The 14,173-nt window shown below is 39.1% G+C and overlaps 1 protein-coding gene across 3 annotated transcripts in view; it reads left to right on the top strand.

Moving 5' to 3' along the window:
• CCDC6 (coiled-coil domain containing 6) overlaps positions 1-14,173 on the top strand; it is a 107,435-nt gene that overhangs the window by 68,972 nt on the left and 24,290 nt on the right. For all 3 annotated transcript variants that reach the window (XM_081075141.1, XM_081075140.1, XM_081075139.1), the window contains one exon: positions 13,797-13,900. In XM_081075141.1, the coding sequence (XP_080931267.1) occupies positions 13,797-13,900 (104 nt within the window). The remainder of the gene's footprint in view (positions 1-13,796; positions 13,901-14,173) is intronic.

Below are 14,173 nucleotides of genomic sequence, written 5' to 3'. Positions count from 1 at the left end.
TTCCTTGCTGCACCCTCGAAGAATCTTTGAGGTCTGTAGTAACTGAACCTCTTTAAAATGAGGTCCAAGGCATACCTTCTCTCCAAGTTAAGGACTAAGTGCATTTTCAGTTTTATTTCAAACCTCAACAGTAAAGAAGTGGATTTCCACAATGGAATACGTGCTTTACTTAGTCCTATACTAGAAATAAACTTCAGATCTGGGATATGAAGTCCGTATTTTAATTAAGATGGAGAAATTTGAGGTCATCATAAAACTTTCCCCCTTTGTTTTGGATCTATCCAGGATGATTAAATGTTGGGGATTTTACTCTGTATTTTGTTTAGCTATGAATAATTTTAATCAGCATTTAGGGGAAATGCTTTTTTTTCCCTCTAGTAGAAATAAATTTCTTCTGTGTTTCCATGGATGTGATCTGACCCTTTCTTGTATACTATATTATATAATGTATCCTATACTGTAAATTACTATCAGAAGAGCAGAGGCATGTGCTACACTATGCTTTATAATGATTTCTATGTAGCACATGCCTTTGCTCTTCTAGCTGATGAATTAAAATTACAAGCTGTTTGAAGGCAGTTATCCATTGTGTCTTGTGCCCTGCCTCTGCTTTGTTGGAAGAGTGTAAATGTGGATTTGGATGGGTGACTGGAGAGTGGTCATTTGTATTTTGGAAGCTAGTACAGTGTAGTGTTCAGGGCCTGGGCACTGTACTTGAAAGGAACCAGATGTGGACCTGTTTCCTCTGCTTAATATCTTAGTTCACTTTTTAAAAATTGGTGACAGCTTTATTGAGATATGCTTCGCATAGCATACAAATCACCCATTTAAAATGTACAATTCAAAGATTTTTAGTATATTCAGAGTTGTATAACCAACCACAATCAATTTTAGAACATTTTCATCACCTCAAAAAGAAACCCTGTACCCTTTAGCTGTCACTCAACCCCCTCTCTCCCTTAAGCAAGAAACAGTCTACTTTCTGTCTATATATTTGCCCATTCTGGATACTTAATATAAATGGAATCATGGTCTTTTGTGATGGACTTCTTTCACTTAGTATATTTTTATCCATGTCGTAGCATGTATCAGTACTTAGTTCCTTTTCCTGACCTAATAATGTTTCACTATGTGACCATAACGCATTTTTGTTTATCCGTTCATCATTTGATAGACATTTGGGGTGTTTCAGCCATATAGTTATTACGAATAATTCTGCTATGAATATTCACATACAATTTTTTGTGTGTTCATCTGTTTTCATTTTTCTTGGGTATATACCTAGAAGTGGAATTGCTGGGTTACGTGATAACTCTGTGTTTACCTTTTGCAGGGATTGACAGCCTGTTTTCCAAAATGGCTGCACCATATTGATTCTAGCCATCCTGGTGAATGTGAAGTCAGTTTTGTTTTTTTCCTGATGGCTAATGATGTCGAGCATGTTTTCAGGTGCTTGGTGGCCATTTGTATATCTTCTTGGAAAAAGGTCTATTCACGGTCTTTTTATTATTGAATTGTCAGAGTTCCTTATATATTCTAGGTGCAAGTCCCTTATCAGATAGACCATTGGCAAATGTTTTCTCCTATTCTGTGTATTCACTTTCTTGATGAAGTCCTTCGAAGCACAGTTTTTAATTCTGGTGAAGTCCTATTTATCTATTTTTTTCTGTTGTTGCTTGAGCTTTTGGTGTCATTAGAATCCATGGCCAAATCTAAGATCATATATCCCTATGTTTTCTTCTAAGAGGTCTGTACTTTTAGCTCTTTGATCTATTTTGAGTTAACGTTCATATGTGGTATGAGATAGGGATCCCGATTCATTCTTTTGCATGTAGGACTCCAGTTGTCCCAGTCAGTTCATTTTTGAGCCTCAGTTTCCTTATCTGTAAAATGGCAATGATAGCAAGCTTGTGATAGATATGATCACTGGGAGAAAGTGTAAGGTGATTCATACAATGCCTGCTACACAAGCACTCACATGAGGTAGGTGCTGCTATTAATTTTAAAATAATCCATGTTGTGAACCAAATGGGTTGAGCCTACAGAAGGGATATTGGAAGGCCTTTTGTCAGGGTATTGTGTTGACCATAACATGTTTCTTTTGAAGGTATAGCTTGGGTTGTAATGGTTTTTAAGTGGGGACCCTGCTAATTACCTGTAAAGCAGAACTTAACTGGATTTGAGGCTCAGTCTTGGACTTCTTTTTTTCTTTTCTCTCCAAAGCCAGCCCCAGTGAATTCACATGCCCTCATTGTAAGTTTCTCTCTCCAAAAGTCGGGACTTCAGCGTGGGCACTTTAATTGGTCAAATAGCATTTATTCTTCTATTAGATCTAGAATCTGAGATCCTTTCCTTCTTCAAATAAGGAATGTTAACAGCTTGATCATCGAGGTCTCTGGGCTATAAATGGTTCTGCTCTCTTGATGTTTTGCAATATATGAGTTTGTAGGATTTTTAGAGCTGGAAAGCCATGCTGTAGGAAACACTTCTTTTGTCCTGAGCCCCTGGTGGGGACATGAGACAATTGAAAAGATCATGATGAAATCCAGAGGTGGGGGTATCAGAGAGCTCCTTCCAGGATTTGGGACAACAGCCAATTGCTGTCCCATTTCCTCTCCCCCCAGAGGAGCGGGGCATGGTGTAACTTAGTGCGACTTGCTACTTGGTTATAGAGCAATTGACCTGTAAGTGGCCTAACCTGCTCACACTGCTTTTTCAGAAATGGAAACCCAGAGAGGGAACAAGAGGCTTTCTTCAAGATACCCAGCTAATAAGTTCGTAGTCATTTATTTGAGTGACCCTTTTGGCATTTCATTCAGCATCCTGAATGCTTAACTCTGAAAGACAATTTATAAGCAGATGTACAAAAGCGTGTTCAGAATGATGTAAAATTATGAACTCTTTGCAGCACTAGTAGTACCGTGTTTCCCCGAAAATAAGACCGGGTCTTAACATTAATTTTTGCTCCATAAGCCCTCCAAAAGGGCTTATGTTCAGGGGATGTCATCCTGAAAAATCATGCTGGGGCTTATTTTCCTGTTAAGTCTTATTTTCGAGGAAACACGGTATTAGTCTGATGAACTGGATTAGTCTAGTCAACATGACTTTAGTGCTGTCAGAGGCTCTTGGTAACAAACAGTGGTGGCCACTGCCTGTAAACCCTATTTGAAGACTTTTCGTTAAAATGTGTGTTCACTGTTAGTCGTCAGTCTTTTATTTGGTAGTCATATTTTCTTAGGTAACATATTTTCTTAGGTATTTTCCCCTGTCGTTGGCCCAGTGGTTTTCTCAGTTCTTCCTGGAATTTGGGGTATATTTTCTTATCCGAGATATCCTTTCCTCCCAAAGCACAGATACCCATATATAACGGTTGGATTTAGAATTGGAGTGGTCATTTTTCATTCATTTGTAGAATCCATTTGTAATAACAGTATTTCAGTATTTTTGTGTAGTTTAGGGACACTCTTCTCTGGGTTCCAATCTCCCTTCCATTCGAATAAGCTGTATGACCGCTGTTGTGAAACAGACATCAATTGTATCTGTGTAGGTTTGTTGGGAGGGTTAATCTCCCATCCTGCCTCTCCTCACATTCCATGCATATGAAGTTCGTTCATCCCTCTGATGCAGAATTATTCCAGCATGGACTGCACAGCAAGAAATAAGTTTGCATGGTAACCCAGCGCATTGATGTTTTTGTAATTGTACTATGACTGGGATACCTTTCATCAGAGAAGCTTACATGCTTTGCAGTGATTTTCTATTCAATCCTATTTCATTTTTAGCAAAATGTAGGTCACAACTGACTCAACTAATTTCACAATTCAGTAATGGGTCGTGACCTGCAGTTTGAAATACATGCTCTGAAGTGCCCAGTGCTTTCCTGCCGGTCTCTGTGGATCTGTTTCCTCTGCCTGGACCACTTTCTCCCTCCCCTTTCCCATCCTTGTTCATCTTACTGACTTCCCTTTTTCAGTCACTTAGGGGTTTGCGCTGTCAAGTATTTCTCCATACTGTTCAGTCCTCCGCTTATCACACTTGGTACACAAATACCAACTAGCAAACAATTAAACAAATTCTTTCTTCCATATAAATTCCCTGTAAGGTAAAGGAGGGAAGGTACAATGTTAACCTTGCCACCGTATCCCTGGTCACTTACATCTTGTAAGCTGTCCAAAAATTGTACCTGCTGCCATTGATAGTGAAAGATTCCACCTAATGCCTGTGGTAAATGGCATTGTGTTATTAGATACAGTAAAGGACATATTATACAAGTATTCAGGAAAATGCGCGTGCTTATTATTTGAACCTCACATGTCTCACTACCTTTCTTGTCCTGGATATCTGTCTGTTTAATTTACGAATATGTGTGCTCCTCTTGTCTCCTGTGACCCTACCACTTTGGCTTTCTTTTTGTCCGTGCTGCGGCCAGTATACTTGTATGGCAAACATCCTACATTTATTCAACACATCTTTATTCTGTGCCTGCCGTCTGCCACAACTTCTGCTAAGAAAGGCTCCTGGCCTCATTGAACCAGGTCCCAGGAGGCCAGTGGACCCACGGACAGTGATTCGGGGTGCTCTGTGCAGTGCTTGATGGTGGGGACAGCATAACTAGTGCAGCACCCCTCCCCTGCCACCATACCAACTGAGAAGGACCTGAAGCTCTGTGGCCCTTGGTTCAATCGTTTGTTAATTGGCACACGTGGGCTGGGTAAATCTAAATCCAGCCTGTTGCAGGGATGGGAGGGAAGATGCACAGTAAAAAGTGGGTGTCCCGGTAGGTACTGCATGGAGGAGGGATGCTGAGAACAGAGAAAAGAGCTCGTGAAGAAAGCATGAAGTTGACTTCCTCCTCTTTGTTACTGGGCAAAGAAATGGCAGGGGTTTTGGGCGTCTGTGTATGGTGTCTTTGAGGGTGTAAGCTTGACTTGATAGTAAGTGTCTTGCAGAGGACAGCTACATAGTTGTACCATGGCTCATGCAGGCTTCAGTGCTAATGGGGGCCCAGGGGTTACCTTCAACCCCTAGGCAACATCAGAGGCTTGAGAAGCCCCCGGCTGCCAGGGGCATTACAGGGGTGACACCCATCTTATCCCAGTGCCTCTCACCATGTACAATTTAGCAAATCATAGAGGCCGGTATTTAGAATGATGAATTTCAATTCTTAGGACAAGATTTAATTTTTGTTCATTTTTAAAGTGAAACAAAGAGCAGACATAATATCTAACTTATAGTATATTTTTAGTTCTCTTAAGAAGAAAGGAAAGTTTTAGGTGTCTAGCTCTTCCAGCAGTGGTTCCTAGTGAAGGATACAACATACCTAGCCTTTCTACCTTACTTGTCTAGAAGGTAATTCATTGAAAGTACAAAGCAAACTGACATCATAGTCAGTCCACATACAATTCTGATGCTACTTATTGTAGTAGCTGCAGTGACTAACTCTAGTGAATTAGCACAGATAATCTGTGTGTCTTTGTGACTTAAGGTGACTGAATTGAGTGCCCAGTGGCTCATGTTTAGGTTTGCGTCCTTGGTTGATTTTTCTGTTTTTTTTTTTTTTTCTTTTTTTGCTGTGGAACAAAGTATTTCTTACATTCATGGGTAGTGCAGCCATACTGGGTGTTTTAGAATTCTATTCATGCTAACGGCTGCCCTTGTAGACTAGCAGTGAGGGGTGGGGGGGGGTCTCGTAATAGCTCTGGGTAGCACCTGGTTTCTGTGTGCCTTTTTTTTTCAATGAATAACCATGTTCACTTTCATTAAGTAGATGAAATTTAGTGACCATTTTGCATACTTTGAAGTTTGATTTCAAATAGTAATCTTAAATTATGGACGTCTTGGCATGTTATTTTATTAAATGTTTGCATTATAAAAGTAAGCCATGGCTCTTTCAAGAAAATTTAGAAAACAGAAGTATAAAAATGAAAAGAAAAATTTCCTAGACTACAAACTCCCCCCAAAACAACTGCTGTTCGTAGTTTTTCTTCGTCTTCCCCCTTCTTCTCCTCTTTCTCTTCCTCCTTTTTTTTTTTAAACAGTAGTATATTATAATTTGCTGCCCTGCTTTTTATTTTTTTTTGTAAAACCTGTTAAGTTATGTCTTCACATTTAGACAAGCTGCATTGGGGCACAGTCAGACATAATCATAGTAAACTAACGTCCGCTTGATGGGAATTTGATTGTTGCAAATCGTTGTGAAGGTTTGTGTCATTTGAGAAGCTTGGGTACAAGCATTCTACCTACTGCTTATTTAGGGTAGGTGGGAAGAAGCCTCAGAGCATAGCTGAAAAATAAGGGGATTTGGTGCTTTGCAAGAAGGTAAACTAGGGCCAATATGCAGGACTCAAAAGAAGCTTCTGCGGGCTCTCTTTTCAGTGGATTTGTTTGTAATCCAGGAGCTGTCAGGATGTCATGAAGCCAACTGAGAGGTCCAACTCCAGGCCTGTGAAAGTACACTCTGAGCTCTGTTGGGGATACAGATAAATCTCTCTGCAGGACGTGGCAAAAAAAAAAAAAAAAAAATCCCTAGAATTCCTTCCCTGGACCCCATTTCAATTAAGTACAAAAACTCATTGTGTTCCATTTTGTCAGAATTTATTTTGAAGCATCAGCTACCACTTGCTGTGTGGATCAGTTTTTGCAGACGATGTTACATGATGGCAGGGAAAATATTCAAAACGTGTTTCCTGTGGAAAGAGGAACCTTATCACGATCCAGCCGTGTGCATTGCTGGTCATGCTCGGGGGGTGAAGACTTTGCCTGTGAAATTGAAAGGCTTTGGTGTGCTATATAGTAAGTGCAATAAAATCCAGGGAGATTATGCTGAGACTTTCTAGTTGTTTGTACGTTTGAAGTGTACAAAGTCTGTTTCTTTATGAAGAATAAGAATGTGGATGGCTTAGAAGAGACATTTTCCCTTAGCCAAACCATGACGAATGAATGGCTGAGTAAATCCAGTAACACTGTGGAAGGAAGTGGGATGGATGTGGTAATGACGAGAAAGAAATGATTCATTTCATCAAAGAACTTCCATTTTGGATAAAGCACATCAAGAGAAGTTTCCCTAATGTTATTTTCTTAAGGAAGCTTATTATAGGTAATGAACAGATGGTAGCCACTGAAATGATAGTGTATTTGCCACCTCTACTGTGATATGACTTCTTCCCCAAGGACTTCTCCATTGCACTCCTGATGTGGCAAAAGAATGTACACCCGATACTTTTAAACCTGCTTTCCACCAATGGTAATTATTTGGTAAAAGAATCCCTTAGAATTATAAATCCAGTATGCATATTTATACACTATTGTGCTGATGTCCAAGTTATGAAAACTTAAGTCCAGAAACCATAAAATCTGGGTAATTATATATGTCTCTTTCATAAAGACTTTCATTTCTCAATGTCATTGAACAAAAGCAAAATTTATTGAGCTGGAAAACTATGAAATAGTGTCGTCTTCACATATTAATATTAATGAGATATTAATGTCCTGAGATAATATCCATTTCAAAATACAACTCTAATTTTTCTAGGAAGACAATTTTTGAGAAGAAAACAGTTGTAAGCTACGGTAAAAGAAGGTTAACTTTGGGCGATCTGGAAAATTCTCTGAGTCTGCCAGATAGCTAAGCCTTTACTATCATTTATCCTCTGACAGTTTATTGGCTCATTTTATATTTTACATATGGAAATTAGCATCCTAAATTAATGGATATACTATTAAATTATATTAGGAAATAGTCGTTTTTTTAGGATTGGATGTCTTTAAATTTTTTACCAAAATTAGTAAATGTTCATTAAAAAATTGGCTGGGGGTAGGAAAAGTTACAAAGATAAAGGATCACTAAAAGTAATAAAAGTATTACTTTTATTTTTTAACTAAAAGTAATAAAAGTATTTCTTTTTACCCAAGGGACAGCCCTATTTATCCTTTATTTATATAGTTCTTTACGATTTTTTGCATTATTTTCTCAGTTTCAACTGTAATTTTTGATCTACGCTTGAAAGTGACCGTCCTTCCTCTCTGTTTCTTTTGCTCTTCACTAACAAACTTCCCTTGGCTCTTTCTGTGCTCAACATTGCACAAGCTGTAGCGATGACCTAGAACTTGTTTTTAATTCTGAAAACAGCCTCAGCTTGATTAATCGAATAGGTACCTTGGGGGCTCTGTGGTCTATGAACACCTGTCTTAACTCGTCTGTAACACAAATTGGCTGCTCGATTTCTTTTAAAAAAAAAATTTCCAGAAGGCAAGGGTCAGATGTCTTCCAGCCTAGGAGGAGAATTGCCAGGGCTCAGCAAAATTCCACTGATTGCCTGAACAGATGCCAACAGAGGTAGTGTTTTAAGTTTTACTTTGTCTCTTTTGCTTTAATTTGTGAAGGCTTTGCCATGGAGCAAGGACCATTGTGCGTTGTTCTCGGCTCTTTTCATGTCAGTTGATATATTTTAATAGCTCCCTCATGAATCCTATTAGTCACTTCTTTCCTATGTACAGCAGGTCTGCGATTAGCGTCATTTCTTTTTTTTTTTTTTTTTTTAATTAATTTTATTGGGGTGACAATTGTTAGTAAATTTACATAGATTTCAGGTGTACAATTCTGTATTACATCGTCTATAAATCCCATTGTGTGTTCACCACCCAGAGTCAGTTCTCCTTCCATCACCATATATTTGACCCGCGTCATTTCTTTACAGTGTTGATGAACTGCTGTAGGAACTTAACTCATTTATATCGATTAGCCTATGGTAAAATTGTTTTGGTTATACATTGTTTTGTTTAAAGTCACAGAACCTATCAATAATGTAAAGTGAGGACTTACATTATTATGTAAATAATAATTTTTTATTATTATTTATATATAAGGTTTAATATTATGTAAAACCTTGATTAACTCAGACATATTGGAGAAGTAGGATGGAATAAGGTAAGAGCTTTTATTGTCACTGTTCTACTAGAAACAGACTGTCTTAGACCATTTGCTGCTATAACAAATAACAGACTGGCTTGTGAACAACAGAAATTTATTTCCCATAGTTCCAGAGGCTGGGAGTTTGACATCGCGTGCCAGCTTGATGGAGTTCTGGTGATGGCTCTTTTCAGGGTTCTAGGCTATCTACTTCTTATATCCTCACATGACACATGGCAGCAAGCAGCAAGGTCTCTCCTGCCTCTAAGTAGGGACACTAATCCCATCCTCATGGGCCCCACCCTCATGACATCCGCTAAACCTAATTATCTTCCAAAGGCCCCACCTCCAAATACCATTATCACTTCACATTGTGGATTTAGGCTTCAGCATATGAATTGCGGTGGTAGGGCACAAACATTTGTGCCATTGCAGAAACTGTATTCATTTTTCTGACTTTGATTTAGCCATTTTCTGAATGTTGTGCTTTTTATTTTCCTAGATGATTCTGATATACCCAGAGTCACTGCTTTGTATATCTATGGTATTACATAATTAAATTGATAGGAAATTGGGCTGAACTGTTAATAGCCTTTAGATACTACCTGACCTGGAAGGCTTTGGGGATTGTTGTATTAATCCCCATCACTCACTTGTTTTCTTAGGATTTGCCTCTTTTTAAAATAGACAGACAGACAGACAGACAGACAACTAAGAGTTTGGTTAATGTAAGTCCTAGAGAGTACTCTGCTGTTTCTTTTTTTAAGCATCAGGTATACCCCTTATCATTCTAAGTGCTTTTTTCTATATGTTGTAACAAACTTTGTGATTATGTTATGTTTATATGGTAACCCTTGTTTCATGGGCTTTTCGCTCTCTTTATTATCTTGGATTAGTTGTAATGGGCTGCCTTCCAAAATTTGTTTTGGTTTTAGAATTTTATTTATTTTTTTAACATTTAAATTTTAAGTGTGTTTTTCCAGGACCCATCAGCTCCAAGTCAACAACAAGCAGTTGTTTCAATCTAGTTGTGTAGGGCACAGCTCACAGTGGCCCATGTGGGGATTGAACTGGCATCCTTGTTAAGAGCACCACGCTCTAACCAACTGACCGAACCAGCCACCCCTCTTTTTTATTGTTCAGTCACAGTTGACATACAATATTCTATTAGTATCGGGTGTATAACATAGTGATTAGACATTTATATAACTTACGCAGTGATTACCCTGTACCTAGTACCCATCTGACACCACACATGGTTATTATAATATTATCGACTCTGTGCCGTATGCTATTGTTTACATCCCCATGACTGGTTTTATAGGTGACCATTTGTACATCTTAATTCTTTCCCCTTTTTACCCATCCCACCACCCCTACATTTGTTTTTTAAGTCGAATATTTGCGGTTCAAAAATATATTTTCCCATAGAAGTGATGATAATATGGTAGTTAGAGTAACACTTTTCAAAATAGATGGAGAAGATCCACTAACACCTTTCGGAAGTCTATGGTGGAGTACAGTGGTTAGGCGCAGGTTCTCAGGCTTTTTTCCAAGCATTCCTTCACCCCACCTCCATCCCAGTCTCCTAGTTCTGTCTAAATGGGAAAAGGCCATCTCAAGACAGAAATCGTCGTATTGGGAGCCATCTCTTGGCTGGCCCCTACCTGTTCTGCTTTTTTGCTGGTGGTATCCACCCACTGAGGATACGTAGCTAGGACAGGCTGTGAATTCAAGTGAGCCAGCTGTATTTGTATATACTAAGCTTATCCATTAAAGACACTATATTTTGGGAGCATACTAAGGACCCTTGGTCTGATGTTAATTAACCTGTAATGAGAAGGAGAGCTACCGAAGAGAAGAATTTGCCAGTCCATTGAACTGACTTAATACGAAGCAGCCTTTCAAATGAATATATTCTCCACATCAACTATACCCATTGGTGCTGGGTCCTCTCAGAATAAGCAGTGAGAAAGGGGCTCACGTTAGCCTGAGAATTTGATGTTTGATAGTGAATGAGCAGATAGATGCCTGTTGCATGAACACAATTTAAAAATTGATCAGATATTATTAGGAAGGACATAGGGGAGAATATTACAGATAGAGACCAGTCTAATGAAACCAGTATGTCACTGGGCTGATGGTTTCAATTCAAGCATAAATTTTTGACTTACTACCCTGTAAACTCAACATACGCTGCCAGATTCGAGGATTGTTCAGTACGAGGAGAATGTACTCCCTGAAAATCTACTTCTGTCTGAATTGGCAGAAGTGATGTGAATACTTTGGCTCTAAATTTATATATGTGGGGTTGTGGAATTAAATGGAGAGGAGGTGGAAGGGCAACTCTGATGATGAATTTAAGGGGGAATTAATCATAATCATAAATAGTACCATTTCCTTTAACTTCTCTGCTTTTTAATGTCCATGAGAAGTCCTCAATGATGCTGAAAAGCTGAGATTTTTAAAACTGAAAAGACAGGAAACCCTGCTGTTTCTAAAGCTAACGATAATTACAGACTCCTATAGCACTGCCAGCCTATGTAATGAAACACCCAAATCTAAGCTGCTGAGCCTGCTTCACAGAAATGAATGAGAGCAAATTGGTACAGCAAACCCGAATTTCACCCCCAGGAAGCCTTGATTTGCTCAAGTGGGCAATACATTGATAGCTGATGCCCAAAAGTAACTGAGATTCATGGACGTTTTCACCCCTTATTTGTCCTGCTCTCCTATGTATTTTCTCATACTCTGACAAATTATTGGCAAAGGAGATGGGTTCACAAACCATCGCATAATTTTCCCAAATCCTACTTTTCCCTTAAGATCTTCTCCTTGTGGGTTGGACGGGACCCAGCTCTTTTGGCCATCGTGGTGTCTGATTTCCATTCCTATCCTGGTGGTATCGCTTTGCCTCAGTCCTATCATCCCCCAGGCCAGTCTGTGGCTTCTTCAGCTCTAAAATGAAAAAGTGGATTAAGATGGTTTGTCTTGCTGCTTCTAGCTCTAAAACTCTATGATTGAGCCAACTCAGACTGAAGACTGCCATCTTGAGACTGACAGAGAATGAATGATAGAAGGGGTAGCTCTGAAAGGGAAGTCATCTAGGCCAACCTTCTTCTCATTTCATACGTGAGGATGTTTATTGAGGCTCACAGCAGCTGAGTACCTACTCAGAGCCACACGCCTAGAAAGTTATCCACGGGCAAAGACAGCTTTTTCTGATTTTGCTTTTCAGAGTTATTGATTGGATTATGCATGATAACTCTAAAATGAAAAGGAATTGGGCATAGTTTTCTCTACTGCAGAATTAAGCCTTGCTTGAATTTTTCCTTGCCTCCCAAGTACCTCTGTATTGCTTTCAGTTAAACATGGAAACTGGGTCCTTAAAAGGCCCCTCGGAGTTTTGTTTCTTAGAAAAAAATGGCTCTGAACTATACGTCAAAGATTGGCCAAAAATGTCAGCACGAGAGTCACTACGTTTTATAGGGGATCTATGAGGCTTTCCAGGGTTACTCCTCGTTGCTGCAGGTAGGAACTGCTTAACATTCTGAGGAGTATTTGTGTGTGAGCCTGTTTCCAGCTTCGCAGCACAAGATACTTCTAACTTATTCTGACTTCCTGCCGCCACCCCTCCCCCCCCATGCAAAGAAAACGTTTTGAAGCTGTGTTTTCAATGGACTCTGTGATCTGGGCTCATTCACTTGCTCAAGAAAGTCTGCTTTGGTTGTATGGTATGGATCTCCCTTTACTGTATATACAAGGAAGGATCTTTGATCAATGAGGAACTCTCCTCCGTGACCTGCTAAGGAAATGTGAAATCTGCCACTGTGGCGTTTTTGCAGCTGTGCAATCAAAAATAATTTGTTGACTCAGTGGCTGAAAAGGTGAATTGCTGTTGGTTGAAGGGACAGCATAGGGGCAGTAACATAGCCTTTTTCTCTTTTTAAAGAAAATTCCTGTTAAAATTATTTCATATCTCAAACATACAGGTAAGTACAAAGAATGCTATAACACATTTCCTCTATCCATCATTATGAAGTCTGTTTATCATTGTACTTTCTAGCCTTCTCACCAGCCTTCTTTTTCTTCAGATCCTTCTCACTTTCTACAAAGTAGAAAATTTATTTGTTTCAGTTACTGTCTTGACCCCACTAAAATGTAAGTTCCACGGGGCAGAAATGTCGGACTCCTTGGTTTCCTGCTATATCCCCATTAACCAGTGTCTGGCGTTGTTCTCAGTTTTTGCATATTTCTCAGTATTGATTGATTAAGTGATTTTTTTCCATGTTTGCTTCTTTTTACGAATGCAGTTCAGGGTTCTCTCCACAACTGTATACCTTCCCTCAAATCTAATTTCCCTTCTTCCCTACCTCCCCAGAGGGAACCAGTATTGTGAATTTTGTGTTCATCATTTTGTCCATGTTTTTATATCTTAGGGCATATTTATGTACATCCGTTAACTAGTATGTAGAATTGTCTTCAGGTATTTGAGTTATTTATATAAATGGTAATCTAACCTTTTTGGCTAAACGGTGAACTACATGCAGGGCTGGGGGGATAAACCCAGACAAGTAAGTAAGCGGACCAGTAAGCAGACCTCTCCCAAGCCCTGTTTAAGGAAAACTTGCCATGTGCCTTGAAAAAATGCTGAAATAAGCTATGTACTAGACAGCAATTAAGCTTTAACATCAAAGAATGAAACAGTCTTGGTTTCCTCAATTACAGTTTAAGAATTAGATGTACTTACCTTGTCTGTGCCAGAAAATTGGCCATTTTTTTTGCAGTTTTCTCCAAGTAACGGTGTCCTAATGGTCCAATCGAGAAATCTAATTAACCAAGTTTAAGCAGCCTATTATTCTTAGTAAAATTTTTTCCCTTCCTCTAGTTGAGACGAGAGAAGATCGACCTTGAAAATACTTTGGAGCAAGAACAAGAGGCACTAGTTAATCGTCTCTGGAAAAGGATGGATAAACTGGAAGCTGAAAAGCGGTTTGTTTAATCCTGCTGTTCAGTATGGGGTGTGCGTATGTGGCTAGGGTACAATTCTGACTGCATCCATTGGAGAATAACGATGGGACATTTAATTCCTTGGTTGATGCACATTATTTTAATTTGGCAAATGAAAAAAGAAATGTTGAAACTTGAACTATTTTCATGTTGGTCACCTCTTTATGCTTCCCTCTTACTGTCCCAGTAGGATTTCTTTTCATTTGGTGTCAAAGGCGATGAAGAAATTAGCAAGGTGCTATTGTTCACCTTTAA

Source organism: Rhinolophus hipposideros (genome assembly GCF_964194185.1).
Source record: "Rhinolophus hipposideros genome assembly, chromosome: 15".
Lineage (NCBI taxonomy): Eukaryota > Metazoa > Chordata > Mammalia > Chiroptera > Rhinolophidae > Rhinolophus > Rhinolophus hipposideros.
This window is presented reverse-complemented; position numbering and strand designations above follow the sequence as displayed.